This window comes from Aspergillus pseudodeflectus (assembly GCF_044049435.1).
Source record: "Aspergillus pseudodeflectus strain CBS 756.74 chromosome Unknown BJX68scaffold_29, whole genome shotgun sequence".
Lineage (NCBI taxonomy): Eukaryota > Fungi > Ascomycota > Eurotiomycetes > Eurotiales > Aspergillaceae > Aspergillus > Aspergillus pseudodeflectus.
The window spans coordinates 48,003-61,790 of record NW_027263805.1 but is presented as its reverse complement, the minus strand read 5'-3'; the positions used below and the strand labels follow the sequence as shown (position 1 = coordinate 61,790).

At 51.4% G+C, this 13,788-nt stretch overlaps 5 protein-coding genes across 5 annotated transcripts; 2 read left to right on the top strand and 3 right to left on the bottom strand.

Moving 5' to 3' along the window:
* Positions 1 to 127: 127 nt before the first annotated feature.
* On the top strand, positions 128 to 2,497 carry BJX68DRAFT_239769 (amidohydrolase). Its single transcript, XM_071040587.1, has one exon. The coding sequence runs from the start codon at positions 724 to 726 to the stop codon at positions 2,356 to 2,358; it is 1,635 nt and encodes a 544-aa protein (XP_070897611.1). The 5' UTR covers positions 128 to 723; the 3' UTR covers positions 2,359 to 2,497.
* On the bottom strand, positions 2,498 to 4,605 carry BJX68DRAFT_239768 (RNA-binding protein). The gene is made up of 5 exons (XM_071040586.1): positions 4,386 to 4,605; positions 4,166 to 4,271; positions 3,732 to 4,008; positions 3,149 to 3,622; positions 2,498 to 3,055 (listed from the first exon to the last, which is right to left on the bottom strand). Exons 2-5 carry the CDS (start codon positions 4,206 to 4,208, stop codon positions 2,740 to 2,742), a joined length of 1,110 nt encoding a protein of 369 aa, XP_070897610.1. The 5' UTR covers positions 4,209 to 4,271; positions 4,386 to 4,605; the 3' UTR covers positions 2,498 to 2,739.
* A 663-nt stretch (positions 4,606 to 5,268) lies between these two features.
* Positions 5,269 to 7,353, bottom strand: BJX68DRAFT_268149 (uncharacterized protein; the record flags this gene model as incomplete). Its single annotated transcript, XM_071046003.1, has 4 exons — positions 5,269 to 6,015; positions 6,063 to 6,424; positions 6,470 to 6,868; positions 6,921 to 7,353. The coding sequence occupies 4 exons, from the start codon at positions 7,351 to 7,353 to the stop codon at positions 5,269 to 5,271; spliced, it is 1,941 nt and encodes a 646-aa protein (XP_070897609.1).
* Positions 7,354 to 8,715: 1,362 nt separating this feature from the next.
* BJX68DRAFT_239765 (amidohydrolase family protein) lies at positions 8,716 to 10,237 on the top strand. The gene is made up of 2 exons (XM_071040585.1): positions 8,716 to 9,265; positions 9,330 to 10,237. Exons 1-2 carry the CDS (start codon positions 8,964 to 8,966, stop codon positions 10,042 to 10,044), a joined length of 1,017 nt encoding a protein of 338 aa, XP_070897608.1. The 5' UTR covers positions 8,716 to 8,963; the 3' UTR covers positions 10,045 to 10,237.
* Positions 10,238 to 10,521: 284 nt separating this feature from the next.
* BJX68DRAFT_268147 (uncharacterized protein) lies at positions 10,522 to 13,035 on the bottom strand (the record flags this gene model as incomplete). The annotated part of the gene is made up of 2 exons (XM_071046002.1): positions 10,522 to 11,925; positions 12,010 to 13,035. 2 exons carry the CDS (start codon positions 13,033 to 13,035, stop codon positions 10,522 to 10,524), a joined length of 2,430 nt encoding a protein of 809 aa, XP_070897607.1.
* Positions 13,036 to 13,788: the final 753 nt, after the last annotated feature.

Below are 13,788 nucleotides of genomic sequence, written 5' to 3'. Positions count from 1 at the left end.
GCGGCTCCAGATCTTCACGAATTTTCAGCCAGGAGGAGTGAATCTCGAACATTGATCGACTCACCTGGAAAGCAACGCCTGACTGAGCCCCCCACGTGATCCATATCCATTGTCCATTTTCGTGCTCGGGTAAAGTCGCTCCCGTCGTTTTCCTTTGCTGGCGCTTCTATTGTTGGTCAATGATGACAAGAATGCCATTCAGACAACAATCAGCGTGACACATTCTCTCATCGGGCAGATTCAAGAACACAATGGTCAACCACGCTGTGCTGCTTCATACTGCGCTCCTACACTAGCCGGTCCGAATTGGGCGCCGGTAAAGGGCCGAAGCCTCCATCCTTGGTTGATTCGCGGATATTTGAGTCACCTTCGGTCTCGACAAATCACGGCCGGATGCTATCGATCTAATCTCAGTGCGTCTGGATTGGTCGATAATTAGACTTGCAGCTCTCGATCGATATGCTGCAGGGTTCGAGAGATTATGCCACATACAGGGTTGAACCCTGCCGATGCGACGAACAGAAGCTTGGATGATCTCTCTAGGATCGCCAATAGCTGAGCGGCGGGCTATCGATTTTCAGGCCACGAGACTGCCATCTTATAGCCATCTTATATCCATCTTGTGACCATCGGAGATTTAAGTCTGAGCAAATCCCACCCCCGCAATGCGGCATTCTCACCCAAAGTACTATCCGTTGTTGATATCAATATCTACCGATCAACATGACGACTATCTTCCAGAACGCCCGGGTATTCTGCCCTTCTAGAACGCCTGCGACCAGCAATGGCTTCGCAGATTGCCTGGTGATAACGGGCAACCGCATCGCCTATGTTGGCTCTTTGGACAAGTTCGATCCACCTCAGGATGCCGTCGTCTTCGACCTCCAAAATCGGATTGTAATGCCGGGTTTTATCGACGCCCATGTCCATCTTCTTCAATACGGTATGTCCTTGCGCAAACTCGACCTCATCGCTTGCACCTCGCTCGAGAAGATCCGAGAAGCCATCCAGACCTATGCTCAGAGCCATCAATCTGTTCCTCGCATCCTGTGCCGTGGATGGAACCAAGACACAATCAACGGAGAACCGTTAGCTAGTATGCTGGATGGGATTGATGCACGTCCTATCTATATTGAGGCTGCCGATCTTCACTCGACGTGGTGCAATCTTGCAGCTCTCGATGAAATGGAAGCCCATACCACTCCAGACCCCTCGGGAGGCACGATACACCGTGATGAAAAAGGCCGAGCCTCGGGTCTCCTGAGTGAAGGAGCCGTGATGAACTTTGTATGGCCATTTCTAGAGCGTGTGACCTCAAAAGAGGACAAATTGGGTGCCCTCCGCAAGGCGATCAAGACATACTCCGCTGCCGGGTATACTGGCATCGTGGACATGGCCATGTCTGAGGACACTTGGTCTATACTATATCTCCACCGCCGAACCCACGGATTTCCTTTCCACATGGCCGTTCACTGGCTTATCCCCTTCTCCGAAGACCAAGGAATCAACTTCAGCTATGTTGATCGTGCCATTGAGCTCCGTCACCGATTCAACGAGCCGGAATTTTGCGTCGCAGGAATAAAACTTATGTGTGATGGTGTTGTTGAAGGTTGCACCGCTGCCCTTTGTCAACCTTATGGCGGTAAGAAAGATGCCATTAAACCAATCTGGCCGTCTGAAATGATGTCCTCGGTCATTCACCGCGCCGATAGCGCAGGTCTTCAAGTGGCAATCCACGCCATCGGCGACCTCGCCGTCCATCAATCAATAGATCTGCTTTCGGCCATCAACGCACAAGACCAAACCAGGCCCCGTCGACACAGAATTGAGCACCTAGAACTCACCTCTGCAGAGGATGCAAAACGCCTTGGCGCACTAGGAATAACAGCTTCTGTCCAGCCTGTTCACTCTGACCCAGCGTTCTTCAATGCTTGGCCTGGTCTGATTGGCCACGACCGCTGCAAACGTGCATTCGCATATAAAGACTTCCTTGACGGCGGCGCAACACTCGCCTTTGGTACTGACGCGCCCACAGCAGCTCATCTCCCTTTTCCAAATCTGTTCAATGCTACCACGCGTCGATCCGCGGTTGATTTGAAAAGTCAGCAAACGCTTAATCCCGAATTCGCATTAGAGCTGGTAGATGCTGTTGCAGCCCTCACAAAAGGAGCGGCGTATTCAAGATTCGCAGAAGGCTGGACTGGGTCATTGAGCAAGGGACTCAGTGCGGATTTCGTTGTTGTTGATATGCACTGGGAGGCGGAGAAATTACTGGAGGCAAGAGTTTGCCAGACTTGGTATCGAGGTGAAAAGGTTTTTGATATCGAGATTGATCCGGAGGACGGCAGCACGACCTGATCTTCTAGGTGCCACTTTCTCTCCTTAAACTTTCTTTAGTACTTATTATTTTGATACTTGGCCTTCTTGTACATCCTTCAATTAGCGCATACCCCGAATGCAGAACAAACGATGGAGCCCAAATACTAGAATAATTATTTGTACATATGCCGTCTCCAAACTGTATGCTTTATCCTTATAGAAGTCATGCTATGCCATAAACATCAATACCATGCATCCAGCGGTGTCATGCCATATTAGTTAGTTAGTATGCATATCCGTATCTCATTTTTCAAGAAACCCCAATTCATGCAGTCAAGTCAGTCATACCCATACCCATTTTCAATCCAACTCAAACAAAAGCACGCCCCGCCCGAATCCCGTTCCAGCCTGAAACAGATCTCAGGCATCACCAGCAACCTCCCCAGTTCCCGCACCACCCCGGCTAAGCACTGACGAAGTCCAGCGACCCCTGCGCTCCCTCTCACCACCTTCCTCACCACCGTCTCTCTCCTTCGACCCGGAAGCGGAGTTATACGTCTCGCCTCGAGCCCTCTGCACCCGGATCCCGGAGCCCCAGGGGCCCTCGACGCCATTGAGCGCGACCATAGCGTTTTGTGCGTCTTCGACGGTCGCGAAGTCGACGAAGAGGTAGTAGTGGTCACCCGGTTCAAAGCGCTTGGCGGGGTGTGGGGTGAAGAGTTTTGTGATGTTTGTGCTGTTTCAGAAAGGAGAGCGTTAGTTTATGAGGGTTATTCAGGGATGCCCGTCGATCGCGAGCGGTGGAGGGAGAGGGAGACACAAAACGCACATAGTGTAATCCTTGAAGAACGCGGTAATGTTACTAGTGATCGCTTCCTGATCCGTCAGACGTGGGAGTCCACCGACGTATAACCGCTTGCTCGAGTCCGAGTTGGCGCTTCCGTTTCCGCTCCCATTCGCGCTAGAGTTGAACTTCGAGGGTGTGCTGGGAGCAGACGCAGAAGCATCGTCCCGTCTCCACCGGTCCGCATTGAACGGCGACGTGCGGTTTCCGCGAGGCGAGCCCGAGTTCAGACCGTCACTTCCAGTAGCCGCGGTACCATTTGATGTTCCGGTCCTCTGTTGAGCACGCTCACTGGCGCTCTTTACGACACCGGGCTTGATCTTCACAGGGCGGCCGAGGAGGTCGGAGCCGTCGAGCTCCGTCATGGCGCGCTCGGCTAATTCCTTGGTTTGGAGGTCCACGAAGCAGTATGAGGGGTTTCGGCCGGAGAACGGGTCGATTGAGATGTCGATGCGGGCACTATAGTTGACCGGCGCTTGTGTTAGCGACATTCTTTCCACACGAACATACTTTAATAGATCACGAAGATATAGACATCAACAAAATCAGGAAAGGAACGGGAACATACGTCTCAAACCCTCCATTATTGAAAAGCGTCTGCACATCCTCCATCTTTGCCGTATACGGCATGTTCCCAACATACAGCCTCCGTCCCTCGGAAATAGCCTGCGGAACGCGATTGCCACCATATGACGACCCCCGCGGCGTACCTTGAGTCTGACTGTTTTCCTGGTTGCTGTCGCGGCTTGTACTCGGCGACGGCTCCTCGCCCTTCACGCGCCAGTTAGGTGAGTTGAATGCGCGGCCTGTTGTCCGGACGCCATTCTGGTATTGCTTTTGCGGGGCTAGAGAGAGATGGTGTTAGTCAACTTTTTCCGTCTCATTCTCGGGCTTGTCTTGTGTTCTCTGGGATGCGCCACGGTTGGTTTTGTGGCAAGATGCGGCGCGCGCACCACCCCATTGAACATCGATGGGATGGATAGAGTCCTTCGTAGTACACACTTTGAAGCTGCGGCGCAGGGCTCTCAGGAGCGATGTCGGCCATTCTGACGGATTGGGGTGATTGTATGCGAGGGAGATGAGATAGGAATCGAGTAGGGTAGTGGACCTGTATAAATTGAGAATATAAGTAAAAATGTCCAATGCCACTTCCTCCGACTCCCTATCGACAATCGCAAGTGGGGGAAGACAGGTAAACTCAGACAAACAATTGCTCACTCACCAAGTATAATCGTCCAAACTCAATGTCTCAGAAGTATGTCTTCCGAGTCAGTCTCAATTGGCAACCGCAAAGAAAAATCCCTGACTTCGAAAGCAAAGCAAGGACAAAGATTGCCGTGACAACAGATTCCACAGGCAAATAAATTCGAAACCAAAAAACAATCCCGATATCGAAACCTGCGTCAGCCCAAGAAAAAAATCTCAAAAATCTAGAATTTGTCCTCCGCAAATGTCGCAAACGAGGCAAAGGCAGCAAACATGTGGAGTGCCTTGGGGGATTTAATTGCTCCGATTGGTGAGATAAGCGAAGATTGCGGCAGGCGCTGAGAGCCAAAGTGGATTAGCCTGGTGTTCTTTTAAATTTTGGGTGATTTGATCCAGGGACGAGCGTTGATCTTTTTCCTTCCAGATTTTGGGGCCGCCTTCTCTGTTCCTCAGCCAACACCACTCCTTCACGACTGTTTGGGCCTAACGACTTCATCACAATCTGAGATCAAGCTATGACGATGGCTTGACTATGAAGTCTAGGTGAAAAGCCAAGGTATGATGGATTCTTTCCCTTGTCCCAGCCTAATGATGAAACAAGATTTCACACAGACCTGTTCTGAGATTTCTCTATGCGGATCTACAATCGTACCAACTGCTGTCTGACTGGCTACACGTTATTATCTTATTGCATACTCACTTCTTGCTGTAGTGATGCTAACTGATATCGAACAGATCAAGATCGGAGTCTTCGGCTGATCTTCCAGTACGCTGGGATTGTAGGTGGGATTGTAGGTGGATCGACAATATTAATAGATTTTCCATAGCGATAATGTTCAATCATTCGTATACATCATAAATCGGGTATCCACATCTCTGTAAACATCAAACTATCCAAGTCAAACTGTATTGAACCCAACATCAGCTAGATTCGTCGACGAATCATCCCGCTCGTACAATATCTCCGCCTGCACCGGCTGCCTTAGCATATACCTCTTGCAGAAGTACGGAATCTGCCGCAGGCCATACTTTGCATGAAACTGCGTTGAGACCGAAAACACCTGGTCCAGCTCTTCAAGCGTCTTGCCCTTTGTCTCCGGCATGAACATCAAAATCAGCCACCAGCCAACTATACACCAGCCGGCGTACCAGCTGAATGCGCCCTGTTCTTTGAATGCTATGCGCAGTGATGGCCAAGTGATAGCTAGAACGAAGTTGAAGAGCCAGGTTGTTGCGGTGGCGAGAGCCATGCCGTAGGAACGGACGTAGAGCGGGTAGGCTTCGGCGGAGTAAGTGAATGGAACAGGCCCCTCGCCGACGGAATAGAATACACCAAAGAGATATGTTCCTAGGGCTGTGCATCCAAGACGGGCGTTGTCTCCTGTCCCCTCCGGGATCCAAAAACTGAAGCCTGTGAAGAACATGGAAAGGGCCATTAGTGGGAATGTGCTTAGCAGCAGGTTCCGCCGACCAAAGGTATCGATTGTGTACACAGCCGGTATGGCAAAGAGCCAGTTGATCAGCCCCCATCCAAGTGATGCTGTTAGAGCTTTTTGTTGGTTCGAGGACGTCAGTTTGAGGTGTCCGCTGGTAGTTTGCAGAAAGATCTCCGAAGAATAGTAAGCGAGAACATTAACTCCACAGAACTATTCCCGTTAGCCCTTGGTCAAAATGGCGGAAGTCAATAGTATACCTGCTGCATAAACATGACAATCTCAGAAGCAAGCATAGCACGGCGATTACGAGGCACGTTGATTAACTCCAGTAGCTTGTTCTGCCCTAATTTCATGGCATTCTCCGCCTCCAGCAGGGTATACATATAGTACATATCACGAGCTGCCTGAACTTTGTTGAAGCGCAAGCTGCACATTGACTGGTAGGCGCGGTCGTAAAGCTTGCGTGACATATACCAACGGGGCGACTCCGGACACGTAAAGACAAAGCAGCAGACGACCAGTGCGGGGAATAAGGCAGATGCCAGCATCAGACGCCAGTTAAGACCAATGATGCCAGAAGAATCTGGAACTTGGAAGAAAGCCAGATCGGCAGCATAGCCTACTACAATTAGCAATAGTCTACCTCCAGTGCATTGGTGCCTACCAAACATGATTCCAAATGCCGTCCACATCTGCCATTGCATGACGAGAGCACCACGAATCGCCGGCGGTGCAGTCTCTGCTGCGTAGACTGGTACGGTAGCCGATTTGGGGCCAATTCCAAAGCCCAGCGCAAACCGAGCGATGAATAGGTGCCACCAAGTATTCACAAATCCCTGCCAGAGGCATGTCGTCGCGGAGAAGATGCAGGTTATAAAGATTGTCCCCCGTCTGCCGAACCACGAGTTGAACGGAACTGTCAGCCAACAGCCGATAACTGCACAGCACAAGTACGGCGCAGCATTTATGAGTCCCAAAATCCAGTTGTGCCTCGAGATCGTTTCATCCTCTATCCCGAACTGGTGCTTGTAGAAAATTTGGGCGCCGTTGACGACGGTTTCATCTAGCAACGGGATTCATTAGCACTTGTCCTCATATACGGGGTAATGACATACCCATTCCCTGAACAGCAGCCGACAAAGAGCACAGTATAATTACCAGATACATTGTCCACGGCTGGGACCATCGGTGCTCAAACTCATTTCTCAAAACCTCGAACTCTTGGGCCGTTAGACCAGGGACACTTTCAAACTTCTCTGGCGCTTGAGCCAGCATGGCACCAAGCGCAAAAGCACGAATGTCATCCTCGTCACCTATCTGGTTTGTGATAGCGAAGTTGATTCCCTGCCTGCGGAGTTCCTCGTGAGAATAGCCAGCAAGCGGATTCGCAAGCTTCGCATTCAGATTCCGGCGAGCGCGCTCTGCTGCAGTTCCGAACGCGCGCTGTGGTACGAATCCTTTATTGCTTTCCGGTGCATACTCGTAGTTCCCCGCTCGAGGCTCAGTGCCAATGTCCCCCAGGGGGCTGGTGTGGTCTTTTGTCTGCATTCGGGGTATAGGTGCTCGGAGGTTTTGCGTCGCTAGAGGAGGAGCTTGAAGGCAGGGTCGAGCGAGCTATATCAATGAAACAAACAAGACCCCCGCAAATTCTATAGCGCCTCTCGTAAACGCAAATCGATACCAATTCCGGGGATCACAGGCGCGGGGCCGATGGCACAGTGACAACAATCGACAGATGGGAACACTTCCGCTCTGGACTATAATCGGCACAGATCCACAAGCTAGGCACAAGAAGGTCAGCAACGGAATAACATCTATGGTGGGCAGATCCTACCAAGATCAAGTGAGAGGTGGTTCGTTTTGATTTGATACCGCAAACGCATAAAGACAAAGAAGCAGCACAGCACGCGTGGCTAATTTAGAAATCTGGGTGCAGGACAAAGAAGGAAATTAAGAAACACAGAAAGCCCAAAAGGAGGAGAGAAGAAAGACATGTTGGCGAGCTGATGCTGGCGCACAGCCGGAATTATGTGTAGGTTGCTGCGCGCCCCGAACGGGTCGAAGGGCACGAGGGAGATGACCAGGCTCGACACAGGCGATGTCGATCATTCGCTGGAATGCTGATTCTTCTTGAAGCCCTGTCATCAGAGGATTGTTGCTCAGTCGTGATTGGGTCAGAGAGCGTGGGATTGCAGCATTGACCGATGGGTTGTGCAGTCGAGGAGGCAGTGAGACTCGTGTTCTGCCCAATGACGAGCGAGGCTGCTGTCAAGCCAGTTGGCTCGTGGCTGTGGACTCGGACTCGAGCATCAAGAAAATGATCAGGAAGCACTGTCCGCTAATATTAACTGTTTTTGGACGTTCCTGGATGAGACAGTGAAGCACAAGCATGTGGAAATGGGAAGACCGACCGAAGGCTGACGGGAGGCTGAAAAGCTGCCCAGAGTATGCAGCTTCGGGACATATTCTCTTCTTTGCATTTTCCTCGCATCCTGTCCTTCTCCAGTGGAGCCGGGATTTATCTATTGATCACAGACTCCGAAAACCAGTACAATCTCCGCGATGGGTCATCCAGAAGCGAATTTTAACCTCCGATTCAGCTCTCAGTAAGCACCAATCTGAGCATTGAACAACTAACAGCCTGAGGGACGTGTTACAATCTCTGTACGAGGAGCATCCAGGACTCACGAGGACATAGTCACACCTATCGTAGCTCCAACTCAGCGACTTCGGATGGTGCCATTTTATAATGAGGAGCCAAGTGACGGGGAACTAGTACCTAGGTACATAGCATTATGTAGCAGTGGATTCCATTCCCCAGATCTCCGCAGTGGCGCTGCTTATCAGCGGTGGTTATCAGTTCTGCGGGGAATTGCTGGCGGAGGAGGCGGACCGCGCACTTCGGATGGCGTTCCGACCACATCTTGAGCATCATCATTTTGCAATACAATGTCTGGAGCATGACTTCCGATATGATATCAAGATCGGCTGGGGCTTACATAGGACTTTCGTGGAGATACTTTAATCGGTTATGCGGCACATCTCCCCAGATATATAAACCTTCGTTGTACCACTCCCGTCTTCCATACATCGCACAAACCTGAATTATAAACCTCCTATCAACTCTCCTTCTTCCTCCCCATATTTAATCAGACATAATGCTTGGGAAAATCGCTCTAGAAGAAGCCTTTGCGCTTCCGCGCTTCGAAGAGAAAACCCGCTGGTGGGCCAGCCTCTTCGCCACAGATCCAGACACCCACACCAAGGAGATTACAGACATCAACAAGATTCGCATTGACTTTGCCGACAAGCATGGTGTTGGGTACCAAATTCTCTCGTATACCGCGCCCGGTGTTCAGGATATCTGGGATCCGACTGAGGCACAAGCCCTCGCTGTTGAGATTAACGATTATATCGCCGAGCAGATTAAGGATAAGCCTGATAGGTTCGGGGCTTTTGCGTGTGTCTTCCATACTACCCCATGTACGTGGAGCCACGACTCGATGGGTGCTAATGACTATCAGTACACTATCAATGCACAACCCTCAAGAAGCCGCTGCTGAACTCCGCCGGTGCGTCGAAAAATACGGCTTTAAAGGCGCCCTTGTCAACGACACCCAGCGCGCCGGCCCCGACGGCGACGCCATGATCTTCTATGACAACGCCGACTGGGACATTTTCTGGAAAACCTGCACTGACCTCTCCGTGCCCCTGTATCTCCACCCTCGAAACCCCACGGGCACAATCTACGACAAGCTCTGGGCCGACCGCAAATGGCTCATCGGCCCACCCCTCTCCTTCGCTCAAGGCGTCTCCCTGCATGCCCTGGGAATGGTAACAAACGGCGTCTTCGACCGCCACCCAGACCTCCAGATCATCCTGGGCCACTTGGGCGAACACATCCCGTTCGACATGTGGCGGATCAACCACTGGTTTGAGGACCGGAAGAAGCAGCTAGGACTCGCGGAGACGTGCAAGAAGACGATCCGGGAGTACTTTGCAAGGAACTTTTGGATCACGACCTCGGGGCATTTCTCGACGACGACGCTGAATTTCTGTATGGCTGAGGTTGGGGCGGATCGGATTCTGTTCTCAATTGATTATCCGTTTGAGACGTTCGGGGACGCGTGTGAGTGGTTTGATGCTGCGGAGTTGAACCTCGTGGATAAGGCGAAGATTGGGAGGGAGAATGCGAAGAGGCTGTTCAGGCTGGGGGCTTACAAGGACTCGGAGGCTTAGGCTGTTTCAAAAAGCAGTGTCTACGGGTGAAAGTTAAGGTCATAAGAGAGTGGGTTGCATTCTTCTGAAGGAAAGTCTATCTACATGTTGTTCATGAAAGCTATCATAAATAAGACGACATGATCCATGATTCGCGGTCCGTGCCATGATCAGATGTCCGTCTGTAACATGAGTGAACTATCTGATACCTCAGAATCCATAAGGCAGTATGCCCAGCTCGGTTCCGGTTGGTGATATTTTTTTTTGCGGGAGAGTTGTTTTTTCGAATTTTTTTTGTGGTTCTGTGTTAGGGCGTTGACCTTTTTTTTGTGCTTTTCGTTTTCGATTTTTTTTTGTGAACCTTTGTGGTTTCGCAGGATTTGGTGATATCCATACAAGGTATTGGAGGGGTTCAAAGTTCGGCGCTGTCTTGTATTCAACGCTACCGATTGATGTCCATCATGACGGGACGATTGGACGACATCATGCACTAGACTCCTAAACGTTAGGAGGAAGGTGATCGTGACCGTTGCCTGCAATGTGGGTATGAGGCCTATGACAGTGCAAGTGATCTCCGGGGTTGTAGTGATAAGGTTGGGCACGCTGAGTGCGGATGAATGGGCCGTGGAAAGGGAGGCCGTGTTCCTGATACTCTGGAGTGTGTGACATGACACGAGCACGTCCCCAGCGACCAGGCGAGTGAGGACGTTCACCGCGGATAATCTCGACCATCGAATGGATGTAGCGAGCCTCAGAAGGGCGAACCTGTTCGACGTAAACTGGGGGAGGGGACTGGACACCGAAGGCTCCGGGGTGGGCGAAGTGGTGAGCACGGTGGCTCTCAACTGTGCGCTGGACCTCATTGGCGTGCATGAACTCGAATGGATGAAGGCGACGAGGCTGGGGGTGGTGGATTTGTGCATGGGCTTGAGGACATTCAGGCTGCGCCTGGTGAATCTGATGCTGAGTCTGAGTCTGAGGAAGGTTTAAGTCCACGATCTGGCTCTGGAGGCGATAACCTTGGGTGATAGGGGCACGGTTGTCGTAGATGTCAATGATTTCACCGATAATGGGCGATTGGGATTGACGGCCCTCAGTAAAAGACGAATTGGGAAAATATGCCGGAGGCTCGAGCACGTTGTAGGCTTGACCATGTGATGAGTGAGTTTGCCCTTGAGGAGCGCGAGCCAAATGGTGCTGAGTCTCCGAGGATCCAACAATGTGTCCCAGATTGCGACGGCCTTCATTGTATGAAGCCTGGGCTGAGGGAGGTTGGGGGTTGTGGGGACTGATAATCCTGACAGGGCCGTGGCGGCCTTCGGTGTATGAAATTTGTGCCAGACGGCGTTGGGTACCTGGGGAGTCGACGATGTTGACAGGGCCGCGGTGACCTAGGTGAGACATCTGTGCCATACGACGCTGTGTTCCAGGGCAGTCCACGATCCTGGCCGGGGAAGGACGGCGCTCATTGAAAGTGGTGTATGCCGACTGAGGTTGGGGCTCTTGATCGGAGACCAAGTGTTGCATCGGATGGGGCCCGGTATAGTGAATGATAGGCGTCGGGTGAAGTCCGCTCTGACGAAAGCTGTTAGGGTTGGCAGCGCGGACACACTGCTCCCAGACGCCAGGCCCCTGAGAAAGCTCTTCCAAAACGGGTTGGAGGTACTTCTCGCCTATTTCAATGTGGGTGTCCTTCAAGATCCTGTAGTCTTCCACCAAGCGATTGAGGATTTTGTAAACTGAGTTGAGGTGGTAACTGACGTCCACGAGGATAGGGGGGACATGCTCAGTCTCGGGCTTCTTCACCAAGTAATTGTTGTACATGATGTGGAAATCATCAAAAAAGAACCCATCATAGAACTTGGAAAACAGCTCAAAGAACTCCTGTTCAAACGTGCGAGCCTTGTTGAGAAATTTGTGGGGCCAGCAATCAGGTTAGCTTACGCGCGGACACATAGGTAAGGACAGGAGGACTTACTGGATTACTATCTCGGCCATCTTCTGGAAACGACCAAGGGCAGTGAGATCGGTGCGAGACGCAACCTGAGATACCAGGCATTGTGAGCCGAGAGCGGTGATTTTCGACTGGTTGAGAGTCGTCCCAAGGCGAGAGAGATACCTTAGCATCTCCGTGCCGTAGTAGCGAACCTTTTCTAGGCTCTCCTGAGTGACGAAACGAAGGGGCTCCCTGGGGAAGTGATTGGCGCGGAAGAAGATGAACTCCATATCAATGACCATGTTCGTTAGAGCAGTGAATCTCCTTCGAAAATGCATGGGAATGTCTTCGGAGTAAAGCAAAGTGCAGTGGATCTTCTCACGCATTCTGAGCTTCTGTTTCTCGTGCACATGGCAGAAATGATCATGATGCGACAGCTCGGAACACGGAGAGACACCTTGGATGGCGATCAATGAGGGCCCATTGGGAAGACGTTCCTGGTCTGTTGAGAAATTGGGACCACTCAAGCCGGCTGCAGCTGTTGGGGTGCCACGGGCATTGATGAGGTCCTCAGCTAGCTTTGCCAAGGCATACTCGTATGCTTTCTCCTGACAACGATACACCAGCGAAGGGGGACGGACTTCAATTGCATCGAAGTCAGGAAAGGGTTCGGTTGAGACGGTGGACGCACGAGAAGCGGGGCGCTGGGGAGCACTTGGCTCGACACCGGGGGTCTCACCGATATTGCCCTGACCAGCCTGAGCACTTGGGTTGATTTCACGAACCTGGAAATCCGGAGGGATGCTCATGCCCTGATTGAGCCTAGGGTCGAAAGGAGCATTGAATGCCTCGTTCCTGGCGCGTGGCTCGCCCATATTGTTCCTCGAGTACTCTTCGTACGCAGGTGGCTCATCGCCGTCTTCGACATAAGCCTGAAAGCGACTGCCATGGGCCATGGGAGGTTCAGGGAGGGTCGCATAGTTGAGAGAGGGAAGTTCAACCCTGGTGGCATGGCGAGGAGCGAAGGGTGGGAGCAAGTCTTCTGCAGGAACGGGGACTCTACCAGAGCTGTCCATGGTTGTGCCTCCGTAACAAGACGGCAGACTCGAACCAGGACGCTGGAGAGTGACAAAGAACGGATGAGGTGCTCGCAATGCTCAAGCAGGATAGTTCTTTGAGAAGAGCAAATGATGGGAGATTAGACTGAACAGAAGTAAGGACAGAAAAGAGAGACGAGTTATGAGAGTGGGGGGACTTGCAAAGTCCGGAAGGGCATTATTAAAAGACAAACGAAAATTCTTCGTGCCCCCCTGTGTTTAAGGGCTCTGGAAAAGTCTTCACAGTGATCTTGGTGGTAGGCAGTAATGTGCGCATTTAGATAACAGAGAAAGCCTGTTTTGGTGAAGGGGCCTTATTTTGGCTGCATACAGACACAGCACTCCCAGACATCAACGGAGTTAAGGAGCTATTGTCCGCTAGTCAGCGGGACAGGCGTTTAATCATGACCTCCAGCCTCCTTCTCCTCCTGTGAATGCTTCCCATATCTTCAGTGAAGGAAAGGGAAAGAAAAGGTGTGTGGAGCAAAGCTGGTTTGCCTGATAATAATGGGCGCAATGAAGAAGCTGAACTAGCGTGAATAGGCTAGGCTGCAAGACCCAAAGCTGGAAGATTGTGTTAGCCATCACTAATGACCTAAAGAAGCCTGAGATTTCCTAAAAACAACAAAAGATCTGCGCCGTAGTAAGGAAGTGATTGTGCCTGTACCTCGTTGATGGACATTGGCAACACGCGGGATATCATGCGGTTAGGGCAAATCGGACCCTTCGAGA

Coding starts and splice junctions, on each gene's coding strand:
- BJX68DRAFT_239769 (XM_071040587.1), top strand. CDS start 724: ATGACGACTATCTTCCAGAACGCCCGGGTATTCTGCCCTTCTAGAACG.
- BJX68DRAFT_239768 (XM_071040586.1), bottom strand. CDS start 4,208: ATGGCCGACATCGCTCCTGAGAGCCCTGCGCCGCAGCTTCAAA. Junction 3,623..3,731: donor AATAATGGAGGGTTTGAGAC/GTATGTTCCCGT, acceptor GGTCAACTATAG/TGCCCGCATCGACATCTCAA. Junction 3,056..3,148: donor TTCTTCAAGGATTACACTAT/GTGCGTTTTGTG, acceptor TTTCTGAAACAG/CACAAACATCACAAAACTCT.
- BJX68DRAFT_239765 (XM_071040585.1), top strand. CDS start 8,964: ATGCTTGGGAAAATCGCTCTAGAAGAAGCCTTTGCGCTTCCGCGCTTC. Junction 9,266..9,329: donor GATAGGTTCGGGGCTTTTGC/GTGTGTCTTCCA, acceptor AATGACTATCAG/TACACTATCAATGCACAACC.